The sequence below is a fragment of the Haemaphysalis longicornis genome, unplaced genomic scaffold (assembly GCF_048455015.1).
Source record: "Haemaphysalis longicornis isolate Haplotype H1 unplaced genomic scaffold, Haemaphysalis longicornis Haplotype H1 scaffold_7, whole genome shotgun sequence".
In the NCBI taxonomy this organism is placed as follows: domain Eukaryota; kingdom Metazoa; phylum Arthropoda; class Arachnida; order Ixodida; family Ixodidae; genus Haemaphysalis; species Haemaphysalis longicornis.
The window spans coordinates 136,566,232-136,591,909 of NW_027526422.1; the positions used below are offsets into that span (position 1 = coordinate 136,566,232).

The following is a 25,678-nucleotide window of genomic DNA, read 5'->3' on the forward strand; positions in this document are numbered from 1 at the left end:
GCCACCGCTGCAGGTCAGAATTCGTGCGTTCAAGGTCGCAGTACACCACTTGCATTTCTTGGGGCAGCCTGAACCCAAAACTTTTCCTTCAAACCTTGCACCTTATTTCTCATGCTGTAGAAGCACGGGGGTACTCTCTCTTTCCAGTAATTTCTGGAAGGTCTTTTAATCTATATTTATGCTCCGTTTTCTCATTCACCGAATTTATTATCCAATTACTAAGCAATGACTGCAGCGTCATCCAAGAAAATTCGGTATATAAAGGCCCATGACAGTAGCAACATCAGCAGTTGGACTACAGCAGCTGAAAGAGACCATGGTAAGCCAACGTCATGAAACTTTTTCGTTAATTCCGGCACTCCTGAGCGTAAACCAACCATCTTGCTTTGTTGTGTGATTCAACTCTACCTGAAACGTTCCTCCTAATATGCTTATCCCATACAGTGGCAAAATTAAACCTTTTCATTTTAATTCCCCTAAAAGGAGCCTCTCCGTGCTCAACTTCTCCAGATAACCCCCTTACTTTTTGCTAGTTTTCTCAACCCTAAAATGGCCCTTCGCTAGTACGACGTTCAGAAAACAATCAAAACGATCGTTTCTGTACATAAAGTGAGACATAGAAACACTTCTAAAAAACAGCCACGCCGAAAAGAAAACACCTAAATAATATTCAGGCTTGATAGAAAATTTCAAGCAAAAGTGTTGTAGCCGGAATTAAATAATTACAAAAAACACGAGCAAGCACCACATTTTTTTGAGACAACTCGAATTCGATGCTAGCTAGGCAAATCTAGCCCTGCAATATCTAACAAAACCCACCTTAAAAGTACAACGTAATTTTTGTTTACCTTAGGTGATGCCCGAAATAGAGTATCAAGGCACCAGCACGCTATATTAGCACGGCTTAGTACAACGTAGCACTACGGTTACTTCAGTTCTGTTACAGCATTGGACCATTCCCTCCACAGATCCGCACCTGCATTGTCCTGGCTCTGGCCACCAGCGCTTTCGCTGGCTACACCGGCTTCGGTGGTTACGGTCTGGGTTACGGCCTTGGCTACGGTGGCCTCGGCTACGCCGGATACGGCCTGTCCAACTACGGCCTGGCCCACGGTGTCGGATACTCTGGTCTCGGCCTGGGCTACAGCTACGCCCCAGCTGTTGCCAAGACCGTGTCCACCTACCACGCCCCAGCCGTGACCACCGTTGCTCACGCTGCCCCAGTCGCCACTTACGCCGCTGCCCCTGTTGCCACCTACGCTGCTGCCCCTGTCGCCACCTACGCCGCTGCCCCAGTCGTCAGCCGTGTCGCCACCTACCACGCTGCTCCAGCCGTGACCAGCTTTGTCCGCCCCGCCCCAGTCGCTGTTGCTGCCCCAGTCGCCACCTACGCCACTGCCCCAGCTGTGGCCACCACCACTGTCCACCACGCTCCAGTGACCACCGCTGTCGCTGCCCCAGTCGCCACTTACGCTGCTGCCCCAGCTGTGGCCACCACCACCGTCCACCACGCCCCAGCTGTGGCCACCGTCGCCCACGCTGCCCCCGTCGTCGCCTCCTACGGCGTCGCCCACGCTGCTCCAGTCTACGGCTACGGTGTCGGCACACTCGGATACGGTGTTGGCCACTATGGTTTCGGTCACGGTCTCGGCGCCTACGGCCTGAACTACGGCTACGGCCTTGGCTCTCCCTTCGATTACACCACCCTCCTCCGCAAGAAGAAGTGTGAGTACTTGATAAACATATATAAATTGGGCTCTTACACGGGAAGATTTTAAAGCAGTGCTGTTTTGGCTTTTAAAGGCAGCAGCGAGGAATCGATTGCTGTGCAAATGATTCCCGTAAATTAAAGCATTGTGGGAATGGCCAGAACAGTAGCTAGGTCATTTGAAGTGACTTTCCACAGTTTTGGTGAGGATATATGCGATTGTCATTGACGTGCTTTAACAGAATGCACGAAAATACAGGTGATCACTTTTTATCTCTGACCTTTATGCAACAGGGCCAGCAACATCTCAGAGGCATCTGTAAATGATACCATGTCATTAACACAACGGACATGTGGGCAAATGCTTTTCTTTTTGCCTATTTCTTATACCGCCATTTGAAACTTTCCCAAAATAAAGCTATGTTCCTGTTCATAGTTCTACATTCTAGAATATCGTCTATACGTGTAGTAAAACCACGCAATGCTGAATTGAACACAAACTTTGATAAAACGATATTCAAGCTTCACTGGCATTACTGTTTCAGAAAACGATGAGTAAACCTTATTTGCTTTCTTCTTTTTTTCAGAAACACCGTTGTCAGGAGTCATCAGAATAATCCACAATTACTAGGAGGTTTACCAAATCTCCTTGAATGTATTTTCCTTCTCGGTGGCACTACAGCGAGCTTAAGAAAATGCGACAATAAAGTATGCGGATTCGCTATGCTACACTGCACTGTCTTTACTCTTGGAAAGGAGGATGCTGCAGATTTACCCTGCGCTCAGCTCTTTTGGTGTCCCTGCTGCTTCACCATTTTGTCCTGTACATAGAACACACATGAAGGGTGGTGCAGTTCTCTCAGTGCAGAGGAAGATGTTAACTGGTTTTTAGTGACAGATAGGCTGCAGTAAGCTACAATTCCATTTGGAGGGAAAAAGTTTAAAACAGTGACAAAAAACATTCCAGACCAATTATTCTGCCCTTTCATTCCTTAGGAGGGGTCTGTTACCGCTACTTAGATATAAAAGTTTCCAGGTTATTTTCGAAACCGACCCGGCCCGAAGGGCGGAATAGTGATATTATTAAAGCAAAGCTTTACTGTCCTCACTGACATTGTATGCCAACACGCCGTGCAAGAAAGCCGATTGTGTCTTACGATGATGCATGATGGTGGGTGAAGTTAAAGAAAAAACGTTCCCCGTGGCTGTAATCGAACCCGGGTTCCTGGCGTTATGAAGCTGGCGTCTTTTAATTGCTCCATTTCGACATGGTCGAAGCGGTTCGCAAACCTCAGACGCTAACCAAGGAATCCGTCCCGAGAATAATAGCATTGCTTTGCTTGCTGTAACGCTGTTAGCCACACCACCTTCGGCCTCACTTTCCATTTTGAGATTTAGGACGTTAGGCGTAGCGTCACATCTTGGGGTTTAACACCACAAACGGGCACACACTCAAAAAATTGCTCACTGAATGCCAAGCAGCAGGCACCGATTCGTGTCGTATACATACTGAACCCAAACGTTAGGCCTACCGAGTGCACGCCCGAGAGTTACCGTGAGTATCCTAGAAAATGGAGCGTACTTCCAGAGTAGCACACACCCGCAGTGTGGGATTGGCCAAACAAAGAACCCATGACGAGCAAGCTTCGCGTTTATCCATCGCCATCGTGAGAGGGAGGGGTGGGTGATTTTTGTTATACAATGACTTGTTTCTCGGCAAAAATCCCTGAAGTCGCTATCCATCAATATATATACCTGTTGCGGCATTGGGCCTATTCGTAGACAATGCGTCGACTACGTTGATTGGGAACAAGATTTTTATCATCAATCGCTTCTGGACTTCATTCGTGTAGCAAACGCGTTCATGTTCACTGATCACTTCCATCGTCATTGTGTGTGATCATATTCTTCCAAACCACAGCCTCCACCCCCACCACCAAGACGGAGCAAACCACATCGTTCCTGCACCACTCCCTACTCCTCACGTCCTACTCCCTCCTGAGACCCTTTTCACCGCACTGCATAAACGGATGTGTAATAAAAATAGGCATTTCAAACAACGAAAACAAATGCTTGGAAACTTGACACATTTTTTGTAACCGTAATGTGCTATCATGGTGACCGTGACGTTGCCTCTACATATGTTGAATGATGTCTTCAGAAACGCTCTATACGTTCTCAATGTGGGAATTTAGCAGGACTACTAGGCTAAACGTTCACCTGACTCTTCGTCTTGTGTGGTGGTACACTTTCGAACGCAACGTATACGTAAAGCAGCGAGTTATACCAAGTGAAGATGACTGCTCTGTCTCAGTGACAGGCTGCATATCAACTAAACATTGCGTGCAACCGCGTATGGTCTTCGATACACGTCCCCAAGTTGCCCACCCGCTCCGGTTTGTTTTTCACAGTGTCTCGGCCCCAGAAGCGATACCACTAGAAGCCCAAACGCGTAATTTGCGTAATGCTGAGTGCAATTTCTTTACTCAAATTACCGCTTCGTGCTTGCAGGCTTCACTGGTTGGGAACCTTTCCAGGTGCGGAAAACTGGTGGTACAACGATCCCGTGGCATTTACCAGCTCTCTTCAGCAGCGACACTTTATGCGTCCTTGCCGTGAACGTGCGAGGTTTTCGAACAGACGTCATGATTAGAACGGCAGCGTGATCATGATTTTTACGTGGACGAATTATCAGTATTTGTATAAAAAGCATGGTCTGCTCAGTTAGACAAGCGGACACTCGAAACCGGTGCCGGAATAAGGTGGGGTCTGAGGGGGCTGCAGCACCAGGGCCACAACTTTCGAGGGCCCATTTCGGCCATTAAAAAAATGTTTCTGAGCGTGCTGGCTGCCCAAGCACGCATCGAAAACCGACGGCCAGGGGCATCAACGTAAACTGCGTACCCGGGATGCTAATTTCCAGCTTTGACAAAATGTTACAAAGCGCATATGCTGCGTATATCCCCCACAAAAAATGGCTACGAAACGACTCAAAAAAGACGCAGGCCGTCGCGAGAACATCTTATATCTCTGCTAATGTCCGCCTGGCTCAATCTTTTCTAAACGATGTAAAACCGGTTTTGTAAAAGCAAAACAATCTTGTTTAGAATAGGAATAAAGCAATACCAGTAAAATTCGTTTTGGGTATACAGTCAAACCAGACTATAACCAACCTGGATAGAGCTAATTATGCTGTATATCAAACACAAATAAATCAGTTACGGAAATACACGTGAAACATATTCCTTATAACAAACTTGACATCTGATTTATCGAACTCGGCGTGCCTAGAATGATCGCAAATGTGGATGGTTTCAGAGCGGCCATTGAGAGGTTGATTGGCCGCGATCACTGAGCAAAAGCCGCGACTGAGACACTATGCCTCGTATGGAGTGGCTTGACGCCCGACACTTTCCGTAACTCCTTCCGACGCGCGGAATTCACTACGGAACCCGCCCAGTCTGCGAGTCCAGACCAAGACGCCAGCTCGCCATTCTTCCCGATGCTGTGCCGAAAGGAGTGCCCTTTGAAGATTTCCTGAGTGTCGACAACGACGTTGCCGTCACTGTAAGCCCCTCGAACGCGGGCACTGTCAGCAGCACCGTCGTAATGCTGATGAAAAGCACTGAGGAAGCAGAGGATGCCACGAGTGAGAGCCGTCCGACGCTTAATGAAGTGTTTTCGGCAGTCGCTTGTCTTCAACCAATATTTCTTCAATATTGAAGGACACGGACTCCAACTGGTGCAATGTCCAGCGTAAGCAATGCTGTGCTAGTTGACGCTGCCAAAATAAAATTTGGTAGTAGGCCGTTAAGGCGTTAAGGTGGAAAGTAGCTTTATTATTTGCAATGAATCGATTGCTTTGTGTATGGTAATTATATACTTTATTTTGTTCGTTTCTACATGCGGGGATGGCAAGGGGATTGCCGCGTATTGCGAACTCATAACAATAAAGTCGTTATAGGTAGGTTCAGCTATATCGAACTATTGGATATATCGAACTAATCGTGGTGCATATTGCAGTTCGCTATAACCAAGTTTGAATGATTGATTGATTGTAGGGTTTAACGCGCCGATGCAACGCAGGCGATGAGGCGCGCTGTAGTGGAGGGCACCGGATTAATTTAGACCACCTGGGGATCTTTAAGGTACGCCGAAATCTCGTACACACGGCCGGTTTCTTTTCGCCTCCATCAGAAAAGCGGCCGCCACGGCCGGGATTCAAACCCGCGACCTCGTGCTCAGTAGCAGAACGCCTTAGCCATGTAGCCAACGCGGTGGGTAATAACCCAGTTTCACTGTACAGACAAATCTGGATATAACGAACCACGCGGTACCACCGTATATCGGTAGTTAGTTTGAAATGCCATTGTAATGAAAAACCGGCAGTTATAAGCCAGTGCTCAAATCTAGCAGTGAAAATGACTTACGTTAGCAGTAGACGCGTGTGCGGGCAGGCAAACTCTCAAATAAATTTGTTGCGCTCACTTCAAAGCTACTTTATTTGAAGAAATCAGTTTTTTTCTTCTCGCGCTTCCAGCACGCATGACCGATTAGGAATGCTTCTACATATGCCACCTTGCACAACACCTCGTCGGCTACGTCATTGCACCGAGCAATGAAAGTGCGAAATTTGTTATTGCGCGCTAAAAAGTAAATGTTCGACACGATTTCATCTTCCATGTTCCGTGAACCAATGTCGTCTTCTTTTGCGTCGCCATCGTCACTAAAGATGATGACTGCTCTGTCGATTGCTTTGTCGATTGCTGCATTCATCTTTAGATCTCGCACGGCCTTCGGGGCAAAATCACCCACAACAAAATCACCCACAACCTGCCCACGCTCGTGATTAGCGTGAAGAACAATCGACCGGCTACCGCCACCCAACACAATAACGAGAGAGAAAAGACGCGAACGTGGCAAGGCCTGCTAGGCTACTGCACATTAAACCATAGCTTTGCGGCGGTGGTAGCTGTTGGCATCCGACATGTTGATGATAGCTTTTACAGCATCCGACATGGTGATAATAGCTTTTACAGTCAGGGAATACACAGAGAAATGGCGCTTTCTATTCCACGCGGGAGTTGTGACACTTATTTTTAGCCAAATTGGTAATACTATAATGTTCCTCGATTGTAATGTACAAAATAAATTATGTGCGCTATTATGAAATATGCGCTATACCGAAGTTCACCGTTCTCAGATCTTTTTATATTGAAAATATAGGCAATATGGAGGTAATCCTTAAAATATTCGTAAGTTGAGAAACTCGTTAATGTGTGGGTTCGTAGTAACAAGATTTGAGTATAGTACTGGATCGGCGTATAAGACGTCTTGTAAACACCTGCAAAGTGGTTTATATCTGGTCGCTGGGATACCACTAATATCTCTCTGTTATCCTATTGCAGGCATACATGTGGCATGATAAATGACGATCACGGCCATTTTGTTCTCGCTCTACACACCATTAACGCAAGAAAAAAACGAAAAAGTGGAGTGCGCGTCAAAATACAACGCACCGCACTCCATTCGTGTGTTACACAATATTCGGAATAATAGAAACACAGTCACTCTAAACATTTTATTAAATTCACTGCAACACACTAGCGAACACAGGAGTATATGATTTACGGTTTGCTTCTGATTTAAATTATTAGGGTGAAAAGACTATAAATTTCTTCAGAAAATTCCGGGCTTTCTCGCATAGGTCTGTCGCTGGCGTGACAGCGGTGACTATTTCATGGGACGTTTTTTTTTTTTTTTTGAAAAGGGGAAACGTTAAAAAAAACAAGAATCAGCTCCCTGGGGTGTGCCGACAAGAGAACTCGATTTACGAAACAACCTCCAACCATACCAAGAGAAGAGGAATGGTCCCTGCAAATCCAACCGCTAAACGTTGCATAGGACACAGCGGCTTTCAAATCAAGGTCAATAAACACATCCAGATCATCCCCACTAACTCCGAAAAACACAAAATTTCCCGCAAGCCCGCTCCGGGACGCATGAGCAGTAGGTATTCCGCACGCTCCGCCTTCACAAACTAAAGTGCATGATGGTTCGTTGGCGCAACGAACGAAAACATTTGAGGCGGCAGCATGACGTCATTCATCCAGCCTTCGCAAGCCCACGTCCGTTGACACCGCCCTCTCACTGTTCCTCTCTACCGAGCCGCCGGAGTCAACCCTAGCACTTGACTCATAATATTTGGATTTTCTTGTATCTTCATGTCGGCATTGGTTCGGTTAAAGGAACCGCGCTCTCACACGGCGGCGTCACGTGGCCCAGTGACGCCAGAAGCCCATTTAGGTGTTACATTTTACGACTAAGCTTCACGCTTCTCTGGCGTGGCCGTCTCTTAACGTTTGTATTCCTCCATGGTTGGCGCACCGGCGTCTGCGGTGCATGGCTGCTCGCTCTCTCCTGCCAGTATTGGTCGAGACATACACCAGCGATACGCCCCCGCTGCGTCTGAAGAGTGCAGTGCTTTCTTTGACTGCTCGAGCAAACGGGATCCATCGCAGTTTATTAAACATGGACGTACAGTACGTTCTTTGCCCCTGCAGGCGTTTGCACCAAATAAAATGCTCGGCGTTTATATAACATGGTGTTATAAGGAAAAGATGATCATAAAATCCTTCAAGAGACAGTTGAGTGATCAAGGCTAGGATTGGTAAAGTTGCCAGCAAGGGTGCTAGTTCACCTAAATATTCACGTTAAGGCGCGACTCTTGCACAAGCTCTGACCGTAATACTTTAAGCGAGTCTCGAGAACCTCGCGTTGGTTGGAATCAAACTTCAATTGTAGTACCCAATGTTATGCAACGCATAAAGCCAACTCGTCATGCAAGCTTCTTTTCTAAAAGGAGAGCCGCACAAATCCAGCAAATTGAATAGCGCGAAAAAAGAGCTTCAAAAATACTTGCACATAATACAAACAAACGGCGCCTCACACCGGAACACCTGCGAAATACGACACGATTAGCACTGATAACGCAGATACCTTGCCAAACCACAAATAAAGCACGTCAACACAGAAGAGACGAACGGATTTATGTTGCTTCGGTCGGGTTCAGACTGTGGCCGCATCTGTTGCACAAGGGTTCTGAAGAATGGTGCCATTTCACGCCATAGCCAACCGAATTGCGTGACACGCCGTTTTTTACGTCCATGGATCATGAAAGGGCTATTGCGTATACGGTGGTCTGCACATAGAATTCCTGTGAAGCAACAGATACTAGCGAGGCTCTTCCCGAACTTTTGTGTCCGAAGCGACAATTACATTTATGACCTGCCGCAGAAAAACTGAATTATAGCCGTTACATATCAGCATGGCAAAGAATGCGCATGCAAATATAAGAGGCAAAGCGGCAACAACTTCAAGCACGGAACATTTTTTGTGTCCTAAGTTCTTGAAGTGCGCGTTGCAGTGTGGCATGTTGCACATCAGTGTTTACCTCAACAAAAGACAACTATACCATTCATTTAAAAGCGAAAGCCCTGTATAAATATTACGCACCGACCTAAAACCGAAAAAGACAACACACCACATGGGTTTTGTACCTACCTGTACAAATAAAGCGAATGTCAGTAAGCCGTCACCAAAAAGCGTCGATGCCGGCGTGGTATCTTCTGGCCGGACCTTGCCCTGATGCGCCGCTTGTAAAGCGGTCGCGCGAAATGGTCGGCCGGTTACATGACTGGTTTTCCCTTGTCCCTAGAAGTGATCTGCGCCTGCGCAGATCTGTCCACACCCTTCCCACGACATGCGGCTAACACCACTGATTCCCTTTCAGAGCTGTAACGCGCCGTTGGCGCGTACTCGAGAAAGGTCTTTTCGGCGGATCATCAGGACTGACAAAGCTGAACCGCTTCCTACGACGAGAACACGTCGAGGAAAAGACTACAACAGCGCTCAGATAAAACAGGAATTCCAAAGTGCGCCTGTGCGGAGAATTGCGAGGCCAAGCATGGCCTCCGAGATTCCCCCACGCGCGTTTTGCTCCGGCCGTCCCAATCGCGGCGCGCCCCAGCCAAATTTTGTAAGCGCACTAGATCCCCCGCTCACCGCCAGGCGGCAGAGCGCACCTATGCATCGCATGCACCGTTCAGCGCGTTGGGCCGCTGTTTATGCGGCATTTCGCGGCATGCCAACGCTGCAGTTTTTCTGGCCTTGGCACGAGTGTATTTGCGAATCTATTGGCCGCATTTCTGCTCACCTCCTGCCGAAGATTCTTACACAGAACGTCTGTAATGGATGTGTCCATCATTGGAACAGGCGAGAACTCGAAACATTCGAGGCAAAGGCCTCCGCCCTTGCAGGTCGAGTCCCCCGATCTTCATTTATTCATGAAGGGACCCCACCACTGCTTCCTGGCGCTCTTCCGCGGAGCGAAAGTCAACATATAACTATAATATACGTTTTACGTTTTATGCCATGAGGCATGCAATCGCATTCAGAAAAAGAGCAGACTTTCGTTGTTGGCTGATTCTAGAGCGAAGGTATACACAACCTTCAAGTACCCCACGTACGGCACCAAATGTGCAGCCCTGAATTTCCACGGAAATATAAATTGGTGGAGTTAATATAATTGATGGCTACAAAGCTTGGATAAAGTCGAACGTAATTTAGAAAAAAAAACAAGAAAACAGAAAGGAGCAAAATACGAAATATAAAAGTGATATTAACAAATTCAAAAATATAAATCTTATACATATAGATCCCCCAAAAACAAATAAATATAAAGGAGCAGCGAAAATAGTGACGAAAACGCGAGGAAAAAAATCTCTCGCACAGACTAACCTTGTAACGCCCCGCATTTGCTCAGAAATGAATGATAATTGAATGGTAACGCCCCATTCAGAAATGAATGGTAACGCCCCGCATTTGCTCAGAAATGAATAGAGATAATTGATCATACGTAAACCTAAAAACAAAAATACAAAACCGAGAACAAAATTATGAAAGTGAACTTACGAATTCAAAAATATGAGTTCGATACATCTCCCGCGCAAAGCGAAGAAAATAATAAAAAGCTATGACAAAAATTAGCGACGGAAGCAAGAATAAAAAGAAATCATGAAAACTAACCAAAGTGTAACGCTCTGCCTTTACGCAAAAATGTATAATTGGCGGAGTTAACACCTGTAATTAATCGTTATAATCGTTATAACACGTGTAATTAATCGTTATAATCTTAAAAGAGCCAAAAGCAGGAAATAATTATTTATAAAAGCTAGCTTACAAAATAGAAAAATCCGCATTCATGCGCCTCCTCCAAAAAAAGAAGACAAAAATAAAAAAAGCTCTGAAAAGAACTACGGAAACACGTACAGAAATGTCGTGAGAACGACCAACCGTGTAAACCCCTGCCTTTGCATAGAAGTGCATAATTCGCATGATAAGATGTTTAATATATTCAATACAACGTAAATGGAGCTAATTAATTAAATGGAACTTGAAAATATAAGAGACAACAAAAATTAAAAATAACAGTTTTTGAAAGTGATCTTACAAAATAAAAAAATAGCGGAGTTAGCCCATGTAATTTTTTAATTTAAATGGAACTACCAATCTAGCTGAGCCATCTGCCCGCGAAGGTATACAGGAAAAAAGCATTCTCAATTGCAAACAGAGACAAATAATAAGTAGTACATCCAACGATAATTATATGCTGTGATACATCGTGTAGTTTTTACAGACTATGATGTGCTTTTCTTAACTGCCGCGCAAATGAACTATATTAGTGCACAAAGCACTTATTAAAACCTCGCTCAGTGGCACTCAATGGCACTGCATTGCAATGGACGATGGTGTCTGAATGTATCCCCGTTGGATTGTGTCGGACTTGCACGCTTACCATTTTCTAAGCCTGCGTTAAAAAGCCGCGGCAACAAATCTATCGTAACATGCGTACCAATAAGAAACAATCTTAATATTGCATTTATGCGACACATGCTTATGCAAGTCGCCACTCTTATAATGTTGGGTGAGGACGGGAGGGGTTTTTCAAGGGCGCCGCGTGTAAATACACATCGACAAATCTAAAAAAAATCAAATTAGGGACGCGAAACCGCACTATAGAGCACCAGAACCGAGTGCATTTCGCTCGTACGATTGCGGCTTAACCTTTGTAATCGCTGGCCACATATTATTCAGTTAACCATAACACATTTGTTGGTTATTGTCTTGTACCTGTCATTTTAAAGCTGGTTGCTCGACTCAATTTGACTGCACGCTGCGAAAACGCGCGTTTTCTCACTTGCGCCAAGCTACCGTGGACTAGTTGATGCATAGGTAGCGAGCGCCGAGGTACGGCCAAACTCTCTCCGGCCGATTGGGACGGCCGGAGCAAAACGTGCGCGAAGTGATCGCGGAGGCCATGGGCCAAGATAAATCCGTCTCCACGCAATCGTTTAAGTGCGTCTACCTTGGTCGAAAATCCGTTTTGACCAATGTAACCCCCAAATTGACGTTCTAAAGACATTTTGCGTTACCTGGGCCGACGCGGATGGGGATGACTGCACACCCCCTAGTCTTATATCCGAGACAAAAGTCCGCGCATTTATTGCGTCGAAAGCCCCGACTCGGCTCCGGCTTTTGTACACAAACCATCCAGCAAGCAGAACATTTGGTACAAAAGAAAAAGTTCAGACTTTGGAGTATTTCTTCGTTTTCTGAAGAACATTCTTAACCGTTAAAGACCTGGAACATTCAAGGCATTCACCAGTCGCCGCACAAAATTTCAGTGCATAGCGCCATTCATGAAGCTTAATTTTGAAGCCCAATCTGTCAGTCAAGCTAGTGAGTTACTGGAAGCGTACAAAAGACATCTCGATTGAAGTGTTTTTCGCTTAACTGCGTGGACAGTTGGAGTTGCCAATACAGGAGCGCAAACATCGGTTTATACTTATAGAGCACAAGGATATTGCAAAAGTTTTTCGAGGTATCACCATTGCTATAAGGTTTATACCCCAGCCCCTCGATCAAGCGCACGCAAGGACCTAGCTGTTTCACCTGTAACCGTTATAACTGCCCAAAAGGGGATAACTGGTTGAACAAAAGTTGAAAAACAAAAAATAAGGAAATATAAAATAATTACAGAAAATTGCTGAACCATGTAACGCCCTCCATTTCCACAATATTGTAGATTTCGCGAAAGTTCCAACTGTTACCGTTAGAATAATGTAAATGGAGATGATTGCGAGAGCGAAATTTTGAAAACTAAGAATAACAAAAATGTAAAAAAAAACGTAAAATGATAAAAACGTAAACCGCATGGCATTTCCAAAATGATATAGATTTCGCGGAAGTTTCACCTGTAATCGTTAAAATTGCGTACCGTAATTACCCGATTCTAACGCGCACTTTTTTTTCGGAAAAATAGGTCGAAAAATCGCATGCGCGTTAGAATCGGATACGAAACCGAAACTGCCGAAACAACGGAAATTTCGTTCCACCCATTTCCATCGCCATCTCAAGCAGGCGCCAAAGCTTTTAGCAACGATTTTTCAGACGCAGGAAGCATAGGTATAGTGCCTAGAATATTCTAGGCACTATAGCATAGGCGCCTAGGCTTTTCTATCGGCGTTCACACAAATCGTCAAATCGTTCCACTTGCGCGCTTGATAACAGCAATGGCAGCAGCGGCTCTCACGCGTTCAAAACGAGCGGTCGGCTGAAGCGTGCGCCTCTGGAGAAGCTCGCAGGATGGGCGTGCGAGGCATGGGCCACGATCCCATCGATCATGGTTGAACGTTCGTTATGAAGTTTGGCATCGCGAACGCGCTTGATGGCACCAAGAACGAGATGTTGTGGTCAGCGGAGAGCGACGAGGAGTGAGATGAGTGAGGTTATTTCGAGAAATAAATCGCCCGTTTCTCTCGCATTCGTTTTTCTTGCTCACAAAGTTCCGTGCGCGTTACAATCGGAGGTGCAAATTTTTTCGGTTTTTTTGCCAGGAAAATCGGGTACGCGTTAGAATCGGGGGCGCGTTAGAATCGGGTAATTACGCTAAATGGAGATAATTGCTTGAACAAAAATATGAAAAACTAAAAACATAAGAGAAATAAAAAATAATTACGAAAAATGAGGAACCGTGTAACGCCCTGCATTTCCACAATAATGCATATTTCGCGAAAGTTCTAAATGAAATCGTTAGAATAACGCAAATGGAGATCATTAGTGGAGCGGAATTTTGAAAAACTAAAGAATAAAAAAAATATTAAGCAATTACGGAAAACGTCAGAACTTATTCCGCATGGTTGCGAAGTGGTTGTGATATCAACAATAAAAAAAATTAAAGCCCTTCCATTCAACGCGAAAGCTTTCGAAAGTACGCAGCAGTGATTCGCCATATTGAGCTGTGGCCCCGTTATCCGCTCACTGCTACCACCTTTCACCCTCTTCACCTCCCGGTCTCAGTCCTCTCTTGTTGAATTAAACATTGGTTTCTCCAACGCAATTCCATTTTTACGCCTTCGTAGTGGTTGGTCTCAAGCCCCCTGCCAAAAAACAGCACGAGAGGGAGTGCTGTTCTTTTTGGGCTTGCTTTCATCTCGCACATGCTCTGGCCCTACTGCACCATTCTGAATGTGTCGTTTTTTTTCTTTCTTGGGCGGCCACTTCTGTTCGCTTACTATCGTAAAAACCAACCCAACGAGCATTCTTAACTAAATGAACGCAGGTTCCGCCGGTTAAGTGAACTTATTTTGCCTCAAACAAACCTACGTTTTTTTGAGCTAACTAACTAGGACATGTAAGACCAGTCCCAGCGATTTCAGGAGTTTGGAACAGTTCTGCTTTCATAATCATCATATTATTGTATCTCCTTAACTGTTGGCCGGAGAGCTGAATCGCGGGGCAAGTGGGTATCTTTCCGAAGCCTCTGTTTTGGTGCACGATGCCACAGCGCTCTGTTTGGGCCCGTTGCGCCGCTTGACTGCGGTGGCTGGATAGCGTTACAGACGATGGGCTACGACGAAACGCCTGGCACCTAAAGTGGGCTACACCTAAAACAGAATAGCAGGCACGGCGCGCCGAATAAGTAGTTTTACGTGAGAGGTAGCTTACGTGGTAGCGGCTTATACTTCGGTTGCCATTAAAAGTGGTGAAGAAATTGCTCTAGATGAGCCCTCGGACCCTTATTCCTAAACGCTAAAACGTCGCAATGATTAAGGCATCCTGGGATGTGACATTTACAAGATATTTGGTGCGTCTGTTGCGCGTTGTTATACAAAAGATGAAAGCACAATAATGCCATTTTAACTGGGCTACTTGGAGTGAAAAAAGCAGCTACTTTCAGGAGGAGGGACCGATTGAACGTTGGGTTCAGGCTTGCTGTCTCACTTGGCGTGGACACTGCAATAATTAGAAAGAGAAAAAAACATAGAAAAGCTGCCAAATGTTACGCTACGCAACGGCAGAAGTGACGTAATAGGGTACATAATAAAAGAGAATTGTCAGTATGAGGACTACTGGCTGGCATTCTGATTGATTGTAGGGTTTAACGCGCCGCCGCAATGCAGGCGATGAGGCGCGCTGTAGTGGAGGGCTCCGGGTTAATTTTGACCACCTGGGGATCTCTAACGTGCGCCGAAATCTCGTACACACGGGCGTCTTTTGCTATTCGCCTCCATTAGAACAGCGGCCACCGCTGCCGGGAATGGAACCCGCGACCTCGTGCTCAGCAGCTCAATTCCTTAGCCACTGAGCCACCGCGGCGGGCCTTTGCTAGCATTGTACCGATGGGATAAAGCAAAAGTAGAGGCACAACTATATAGCTCAGTCACGATTTTTGGTGGTGACCTTCGCTGGCAGCTGCCAGCTACATAAACTAATCGTGACAATACAACGCCTCGACGACGAAGAAATTGGTTGGCGTTCACTACTCCATCAGTTTTGTCTATTATCTAGGGTATTTGTTTATTGTTTACGTTAACACTGCACCTTATCTTTTGGACGGAATACAACTTCATCGAATAACCCAAATCTGTATTTGTCCTCTTGACAGCTTCGTTGATGTGGCCGCCACGACACTGTGGCATCACGGGCAATGTAATATCTAAACCGGTCGCGCGCGAGCCCCATTCCACGACCTGAACAGCACAACTCTCTTTATCCAAGGAGGACGTCAACGGATTAGTCAACCCTCGGATGGAAGCACGCAATTGCAGCGCGGGCGGAACCTGGACATGCAGTAAGCCCCCTTAACGCTGACAACATGCAGTGTATGTTTTGTATACCACACGGTTTATCTAGACCAACAAAGTGTGCTATACAGTCAAACACGGCAATAACGAACCTGGCTAGAACGAATTATGCTATATATCGAACAAAAATATTTCAGTTACGGAAATACATGTGAAACGAAGAGTTCGATATATAGTTCGAAACGAAGAGTTCGATATATCGGATGTGAACTTGTAACGAAGTTCACATCCGATGTATCGAACTCTGCGCGCCTAGAATGACCGCCGAAATGCATGGTCTCGGATCGACGAATGAGATGTGGATTGGCCGCTACCACGGAGCAAAAGTTGCGGCTGAGACATTGCGCCTCGCACGGAGCGACGTGACGCCCGACACTTTCCGTAACTGTTTCCGACGGGCGGGGCTCATGGCGGAGCCCGCCCAGTCAACGAGTCCGGACCAAGACAGCAGCATTGGTGAACTGTGGGAAGAGCTCGCCAATGTTCCCGCTGATGTCGCGAGTGAAAGCCGTCCAACGCTTACAATGAAGCGCTTTCGGCAGTCCATGTGCTCCGCCAATGCTTCTTCGATTTTGGAGGACGCGGACTCGAACTGGTGCAAACAATGTTTCGAGTAGAGAATGCTATGCTAGTTGAAGCCGCCAAAACGAAAGTGAAAACAAAAATCACCGCTTTTTCTTTTGCAAAGTAGGCAGTTCAGGCGGAAAGTAGCTTTATTACTAGCACTAAATGGATTATTTTGGGTATAGTAATGGCTACTTTACTGTGTTCGTTTCTGCATGCGGGGTTGATGGAGTTGGGGAGGAACAGGGAGGTGGGGGGGGGGGGGGGGAGGAGGGGGGCTCCCGCGGATTGCGAATTTGTAACAATAAGTTAGTTATAGGCGGGTTCGGCTATCTTGAACTATTGGATATATCGAACTAATCGCAGTGCATATTGCAATTCGCTATCAACGGGTTTGACTGTACATCGCCTGCGCCTCAAAGTAGCCTGCACGAAAATCTTTCCTAGCAAAATCGGTCTGGTGATTTCACCTCTGTGTCCCCTTTGCGCTGTATGAGAGGACAATGAACAGCTGTTCTGTGTTTGTCCAAGTTTCTGCTCGTAACGAAAAACGGTGAAACGTTTTCTACACCCGCCGCGGTGGCTCAGTGGCTAAGGCGTTGCGCTGCTGAGCACGAGTTCGCGGGTTCGATTCCCGGCCGCGGCGGCCGCTTTTCTGATGGAGGCGAAAAGCAAAAACACCCGTGTGTACGAGATTTCGGCGCACGTTCAAAATCATCAGGTGGTTAAAATTAATCCGGAGCCCTCCACTACGGCGCGCCTCATCGCCTGATGCGTCGGCGCGTTAAACCCTTAAATCATCGAGAAGTTTACTACGGGCGAAATACTCATGAATGACTATTGAGGCCCTTGAAACCACAAGGAAAGTACGTTGCGGAGTTTTAAAGCTCTTGTGCGTTCCCTAAGAGAATCTGGGCAACCTTTCGCCTGTGACTGTCTCTTTCGCTATTTTTTATGTGTGTGAGCGTGGGTCCGTCTGGTGAATTTTCTTTTGTGTTTCCAATTATAATTTCTGTTATTTATTTTAGCCTTTAACCCTCAGTACATGTGCACCAACCATCTGAAATAGCAAGCCAAGCATTATGCAGGGCTCACCTCCCTGTCTTATTAAAGAATTGTCTATCACTAAAGGTGTGTACTTTTTAAGGACTCCCATTCCTTGCCGAGTTACGCTACATACAGGACTGTATAACGCCCTGAAATCGCGGAAAAATGCATAACTGGCGGAAGTAACAAATTTAATGTTACGATATCGCCGACGGAAATAATAGGTCAAACAAAATTTAAAATACCTCCGAATAAAAAATATCAAAATTTTTCAAATATGCTTTGGCGAATTCAAAATTATACAACTTATACACCTTCTGCAAAAACGGTAGAATAAAAAAAGGCCTGCAAAAGGACGTTTCACATGTGAATAGGAAATAACAAAATTGAGCAAATCGTTCAACACCGTACATCTCCACAAAAATGCTTAACTGCTTGAAGCAACATACTTGTATGTTGTAATATTGTAGCTAGAAATAATTGGTCGAACAGTACTTTCAAAACAAACAACAAGAGAAAGATTAAAAAATGGTACAAAAATGGTCTCACGAAATCAAAAATATGCATCTTACACATCTTCTCCGAAAACCTAAGACTAAAAAGCCCGAAAATAAACCTTGGTAATAGGACTAAAAAATACCGAAAATGAGCAGACTGTCTAAGACCTTGCAATTACAGAAAAATTCATGACTGGCGGACGAAACACATTTAATCGTTGTAATGTGGCAAATGGAGATACGTTTTCGAGGAGAAGTTTGAAGAGCCGAGATTGTAAGATAGAAGAAAAATTTAACAAGAATCAGCTGATGAAATAAAAATATACACGTTATGCATGTCTTCCAAACTACGAAAAGTAAACTAAAAATCAAGGGAAAAAACATTGCACAAATCAATAAAAAATAGCTAGAATCGACAAATCATGGACCACGCCACGCATTTGCTGAAAGGTACATGATGGCGAGGTAAATGCACTGAGTCAATGGAATAGTATAAATATAAATATTAGGCGAAGCGAAACCAAAAACATCTAAACAATTACTGCAACCTACTGTCTTTGGCAACTTATAGCTGAATCCGCTGTAAAGAACTCGTACTCTAGGCAAACGGCATAAGAATGCTAGGCATTACTAGACAAATGCCTGAATTTCTGCCGAGTTTCTTGGCTTTTGGTTCAAAATTTATATCAGTGAACGGGTTTTTCAGCCGACAGCGGACGTGATTTAGGGGAACCCGAACTGCACAGGGACAAAAGTACATCTTGAATATCAAAATCGTAACTCAACTAGTATTCACAAACACTGCATCAGCCTGAGTCCCAAAGTCATGATAATTGATACTAGAAAGGGGAAAGCCGAGTTAGAGGATAACAGGATAACAATAGTGATAATATAGCCTATAAAATGTTCATTGGAAGATAAATTGTGAGTGAAATACGGGAAGTGCCTTTCCCGCCTTTATGGTTTGTATCCTTTTGTTTCTTTATACCCAAAACTGGGTTTCATAAAAACCAATTTGCAGCACTACAACGTATATCCCTCAGAGACATCAAAAAAGTTTACGAAAATATCTTCACTTTGGCTTATTTGAATGGCCCTATCTGGAAAGTTCTTAGATGCTAGAATGTTAGAATGTTGTCTGCCAATTACCCGCCTTCGATTAAAAAGTAACTCATTGGAATATATGCTCGGAGTCGCCCGTGTAAATCCTTTCACAGCACAAGTCGCCCAACCGCAAGACGTGATTCCTTTCCGGTAATATTTTCCTTCAAATCCAGCGCCCACGAATACTCCATGACCATCTACAACGTTGCTAATATTAGAGCAGAAAAAAGTTACACAATTTTAATTACGATACGAGCATTGCGCCATTTTTCCTTCGGAGCTAGTGCACTGAAACCATTTTCCTGGGTGCCATATCGAAGCATTCACCAAGGGCACAAGGCTAGCCTTCTTCCTTCTATTGTTTTTTTTCCCTTTTTGTTCGAGTCTTTATTTAACGTTCATGAGGCATCGATAGCAGCGACAACTTTCTTCAAGAGTGCACGTCACGCCGTCAAGGTGAGCCCAGAGAATCGAAAGCTTCAACCACCGAGGTTTGGCGCCCTCTTTCCCGTTATTTTTCATGCACTTCGAGCGCTGGGTCATGCTCACGGTCCGCTTGAGCTGCATCAGAACATTCTTCTTCTTCTTCTTTGGAAAGTCTAAGCATTCTCGGTTTTTCCCCTCTGCGTCCGATCTTATCTATTCCTTCAGAAATTATTGCAGCGCAATCTTAGAGAAATTCCCTATATAAAGGTCCCCCAACCACGCAGAAACCAGCAGTTGGACCTACAGCAGCTGAAAGAGACCATGGTAAGCACATCTCTCGAAGCTCTTCCCCTGGTACCCAATACTCCCACGGGTTAACAAATGTTTGGATATCTACGCCGTTCTATTCAGTTGTATGTCAGGAATATTGTCCTTCTCAGCACCGCTAGAATAAGCGTGGATCTTTGGTGAGCTGCGAATGGTATTTTAAAGCTTTTTCGGCGCAATGTTTTTATCAGCATTTCAATTAGGCTGTCATATTTTTTACAGTTTCATCTGGCAGACGAGCGTAATGTTAGGCCTACTGTTACTGAGAACTCTATTGCCGCTCACTGCATAATGGATCACTGATTCGCTCCTTGAGGTCAGAGCGTTACGTGCCTTGGGACGCGTTGATTCCAGTAGACGCCGAACCTCCGTCACAGCCACCACATCGATCAACCGTTTTCGCTTGTCTCCGCGTATTTCCCCACATTGCCTGGCATTACGAATTCATCTTTGTTTTTGATGATGTGAAGTAGGCATTACAAAATGCCTCGTACTAACAGAAGTTTAGAAGGAATTTCACTTATGCAGACGATTCCGGTGCCTACACCGGCTCCATGTGGCTGAATGGGTCGTTTACGATTGCCAAAATAATTGGTTCTACAGTGCTAAGTTATCTTAAGGGAGCCTAGATTTACCTCCATGGTGTATCCAAATTCTATTCCCTTGTTGTCGAAAAAACTTATATTCTTAAACTTCTTGTTTACCAAAGTTTGTCAGTTCGTGGTATAGGACTTAATGCTTAAACACTAGCGCCTGCATGTATTGTGAGGTGTGTATAATATCAAGAAGTAAGCATGACTGAAAAAAAAGAAGATAATCGAAGATAAGCCAGCCACTTATGCACGAAGCTACGCTGCCATCTAGTAATCCTAAAAACACCTGCTAGCGCCTCAAAGCAATTCAAGCTAGTTAAATGCTCAGAGCTACAAGACAAACAGATGAACTGACTTCAACACCATTCTTCAGGCATCTTATGTTGATGCTATACGGGGTTGCTTTTAGCGATGCAGTAAACGACTTATAATAACTACGGGGTTCAAATTAAAGGCCTTTTCTCCGTGCTGCCAACATCTCTGAGAGAGATGTTGAATGATTTGATTTGAATTGAAGTCAGTGCGGCACATAGCTGCAACTAAGGATATATGTGCACAATGCAATTGGTTGGCAGAAATTCTGCAGAACACCGTATGGTTAGAGCAAAAACAGAAAGTTATACCCTATTTATAACACCTGAGCATCTTGTTAGTCTAGCAAATTGCGGCTAAATATCTCTTTCACAGCAGGAGCTAGATTGTCATACTGCAAATGTTAGAGCAGGCTACACCTAAACAACAAAGCGTTGGAAAACCCTGAGTACGACTTTTGCAGACAAAGTACAGAGATATTTACAGTTAAATCTGGATATAACGAAGTTGGAAAAAATTTGTAATTTTTCGTTACATGCAGGTTTTCGTTACATGAAGGTTTCCATATAAACTCGCCTGAATCAAACATCAACCAGACGCAAAATGCTAGACTTCAGTGATACAAACTCACCCTTAAAGGAGAGTAAAAAACTGCGTGACTTAAGCCTGCTCCTTTCTCGGGAACTTAGTCACTACACGGCCCTCCCAAAAAGCAAGGTCACTTACCTCCAGAACTTACAAACGTAGCATAAGTATAACATTTACCGGTTTTTCGGTTCCTTAACCAGTTTTGAGGAACAAAATATGTTGAAAGGGCGCCTTTTCGCGACCTTGGTGACTTTTGCAGCACTTAAAATGGTTGAGAGGGTGCTAGTTGAGATAATGTACAGGGCAGCGAAGATCCTGTTTCTTGCCGGCAGAAACGGCATTTAAAATTGCGAGCTTGCCTTGAAAAGGCAAAACTTTTTCTTCTCTGGCAGCAGATCTCACCACCGACGGACCGACACCACAGATAGCAGTGAGGACTCGCGACTACACGCCGACAGGCAGGCCTGGCACCTTAACGACACCGCACTGACACTGGAAACGCACGGTAGTTTTCGGTGCGGGCGAAGTCGCATTTCTCGACATTATTTTTCAGAAAAGTGCAAAAAACAATAGATCATCAGTACAGTGAATACGTTACACCAAGGTTAACCGTCGCCACGCCTTCGGGACATAGAGGTTGCAAACACATGGGTTTCAACGGGGCTAGCAATGGAAAATTGTAAATCTTCGTTAAATCCAGGATTTTGTTACATAAGGGTCCGGTACACACACGTTAAACTGAATATACAAAGCTTACTCTAACCACTACGTTTATATTGCATTTTTGACAATCAGAAATTGTGGCGGTGCTGATGCAAAAGGCCACTGTAAAACTTTCCCGACTAAGCTCATTGCAACATAATGCTGAAGCGCCAGGGAATAAAGCAACCATGCCTCAAAAATACACATATACAAATACAAATATACGTACATTCTTTTACCGTAACAAGAACTCTAGAAATACTAGCCGCTACAAAAAACATATAACTGAATATCGATACACGTTTTTTGAATAATAAAATAATGAATAGCAACAGAAAAACCAGAATTACATTCGTACAATCACTTCACTTTTGCAAATAAAAAAATAGCGTACACATACACGCAGCAATAATAAGCAAAGAAAAATTGCAACACTTTATGTAGAACATAAATTTTTGTTTTCCGTTTAAACGCGGCTATCTAGGAAATGTGTTCACTCATATCAAACAGTACACGATGATTGTGTAAGGGATTAGCAATTTGCCATTTAGGTATTTGTCTGCTGTAATTCGTTGGAGTTCACTTATTTATGTTTTTTGTTGGATATTATATGTCACTTCAGAGTTTATGTAATTGAAAAGAAAAAAAATCTGGGTCTGCGTTCAATTCCACAATAATCATTTCAGTCAATCGTTGATTGTACATGACTGAACATCTATATGAAATCTGGCTTGAAAGTATGGAAGTGTATTGCATAGTTTGAGAGACAGGGATGTACCGCAGACCATTGTTCCGCATGCAATGCAAGCCTACCATGAACGATTGTGACGCAATTGACCAACAATGTGACAATGCCCTCCACAGATTCGCGCCTGCATTGTCCTGGCTCTGGCCACCAGCACCTTCGCTGGATACACCGGCTTCGGTGGTTATGGCCTCGGCTACGGCCTTGGCTATGGTGGCCTCGGCTACGCCGGATACGGCCTGTCCCACTACGGCCTGGCCCACGGTGTCGGATACTCTGGCCTCGGGCTCGGCTACAGCTACGCCCCAGCTGTTGCCAAGACCGTGTCCACCTACCACGCTGCTCCAGCTGTGACCGCCGTACACCACGCCCCAGCCGTGGCCACCTACGCTGCTGCCCCAGTTGCCACCTACGCCGCTGCCCCAGTTGCAACCTACGCTGCTGCCCCAGTTGTGAGCCATGTCGCCACCTACCACGCTGCTCCAGCCGTGACCAGCTTCGTCCGCCCCGCCCCAGTCGCTGTCGCTGCCCCAGTCGCCACCTACGCCGCTGCCCCAGCTGTTGCCACCACCACCGTGCACCACGCTCCAGTGGCCACCGCTGTTGCTGCCCCAGTGGCCACCTACGCCGCTGCCCCAGTGGCCACCTACGCCACTGCCGTCCACGCCGCCCCAGCTGTCTCCACCACCACCGTCCACCACGCCCCAGCTGTGGCCACCGTCGCCCACGCTGCCCCAGTCGTCGCCTCCTACGGCGTCGCCCACGCTGCTCCAGTTTACGGCTATGGTGTCGGCACCCTCGGATACGGTGTTGGCCACTACGGTTTCGGCCACGGTCTCGGCGCCTATGGCCTGAACTACGGCTACGGCCTTGGCTCTCCCTTCGACTACACCACCCTCCTCCGCAAGAAGAAGTGTGAGTACCTGATATATGTCCGTCCAGGCTCGAAGGCTAACACTACAAGGAAATAGCGTAGTCGTGGCTACATCGCCGTTGACCATTGATTGATTAACAAATACATATCAGGAAGTATAACTTCGCAAACTCTTGCAGTAGCACTATATCATCGGTGGGGGCCAAGCCTGGGGCTACAGTGGCTCTTGGATTCTGGGCATTATTACTATAATTCAACATAACACTGACCAAGTACTTACCTCGATAGAATGCTTCTTCAAGAGACCTCAGCTTACTGTTTAGTCGAGTGAAATGCGACGTCATCCACGACTGCGTCTCAGGGTTGTTTCTAAATGATAATTTGTTTCTACAATAACAAGAGCTGGGCAATCTCCTTGTAATTAAGTGAGTTCTCTAAGCATGAAACTTGATGATGTGAAGCTTTTGTGTAGCCTCGCTTTTAAATGCAGAGCATTTCAGTAACTCACGATGTTACCCGCGTTAAAGTCCGTAGTCCGCACCGCACCCCTCCCTACTATATAAAAAAATACTATCCGGCACCCGGTTTCGATCCCTCGACCCTGCGGGCGGAACGAAATGTACATGATGCTCTACCCACTGCGCCACTAAGCCGACACAGAATGGGACGCTGCGAACGCGCCTTATATCGTTGACTCATTCAAATTACTGCTAATGAGCGCTCTCTCGTCAGCAGTTGCCACGCAAACTATTTAACGTCGTGCGCCCCCGGAAATGCTCTGCATTTCATCGTGCCCCTCGCGAGGGGGATGTTTCACTCCGTCTTCTCTCGGTCGCGGGTCCCATGGCGCCGTCTGGCGAAGGCGCGGCACAACTCGTAGCACTTTCTCTGAAAAAGCACCTCGAAAGCGCGGCAAATATGAAATAGGGATGACGCGCTTTTTTGTGACAATCGTTATACAAAACCCTCTGTAAGCCAATTGCAATAGACTGCGCACTGTGTGTTTTTCGCTGCTTTTTTTTTGGTATCACACAATGTGAGGTTTCATATTTCAGAAAAATCTCTCCACCTATAGAATGTTAAGGCGCGCACAAAGTTCTTTAAACGGGTAACGTACGATAACAAAAACATTCCAGGAAGTTGCGGAAACCAATTATTAATCGACGTTATCTTTTGTTTTTTTCAGAAACACCCTTTCCAAGGGATACCCCTATGAACAACTAACTGAGCAGAGCTTGACCCATCTTCACAAGGGCATTCTTCTTCACGGCGCCGTTACTCCAACTCGAAAAAAATGCGGCAATAAAGTGTACGAACGCCTTAAGGTCTCATTATTTGTGACTCTCTTACAGCGTGTCGGCTGCTGAATTGCACAAAACAGAGCCGTTTGTTGCAGCAGTGGGCATACCAGCTCTGTCATGTTGTGACGCATACTCGTGCACAGAAACGATCACACGGGACGAAAGTGCTGCACCCCCTCATCCTGCTTTTTTCCAATGCTATGGGTATACAGCGTGATTTTTTTTTTAGTTTTGAAAAACACAGATGCGGCATAATTTGTTGCAACTATACGCACAGGAAAAAAATTCACGTTCAAAAGCACTTATCAAAGATGCGCTGCAGCGTCACTCTCTATTGCACCGCCGCCACTCAATTGGCCTGTCACTAATTTTTTGCAGAAAACCTGGGATTGCATAATTGGCGAGGCAAGCGAGCCTGACGTAATCTTGACATTGTGGTCATTATTGAAGTCTTCGGCCTCTGTATATATCTAGGCGCACACCTTAGGCTGGGAAAAAGCAGAACCCTATAGTCCTCTCCGAAACCATCCTCTGTGGCTGGCGCCCTACCTTTTTTTTCGCATAGCTTCCCCATAGAAATCCTCAAAGGAAACTGAAAGTGATCAAAAGTTACGCCCTGTATGTGACGTGTAGTGTTACGTAGTTTTAGGATTACGAACAAACTAAATGAAGGTCAATGTGGA

The 25,678-nt window shown here is 45.5% G+C and overlaps 1 protein-coding gene across 1 annotated transcript; it reads left to right on the forward strand.

Moving 5' to 3' along the window:
* Window positions 1-299: 299 nt before the first annotated feature.
* Window positions 300-25,018, forward strand: LOC144146561 (uncharacterized). Its single transcript, XM_077678505.1, has 6 exons — window positions 300-319; window positions 969-1,725; window positions 4,220-4,245; window positions 19,779-19,877; window positions 22,940-23,735; window positions 24,881-25,018. Coding segments are annotated over exons 1-6 (1,683 nt in total). The 5' UTR covers window positions 300-316; the 3' UTR covers window positions 24,883-25,018.
* The last annotated feature ends 660 nt before the right edge of the window (window positions 25,019-25,678 follow it).

What these genes read in the sequence shown, in the direction of transcription:
- LOC144146561 (XM_077678505.1), top strand. An exon ending in CCTCCTCCGCAAGAAGAAGT is followed by an intron (nt 1,726 to 4,219) that starts GTGAGTACTTGA and finishes TCGTGCTTGCAG; the next exon opens with GCTTCACTGGTTGGGAACCT. An exon ending in CTGGTTGGGAACCTTTCCAG is followed by an intron (nt 4,246 to 19,778) that starts GTGCGGAAAACT and finishes CTATTCCTTCAG; the next exon opens with AAATTATTGCAGCGCAATCT.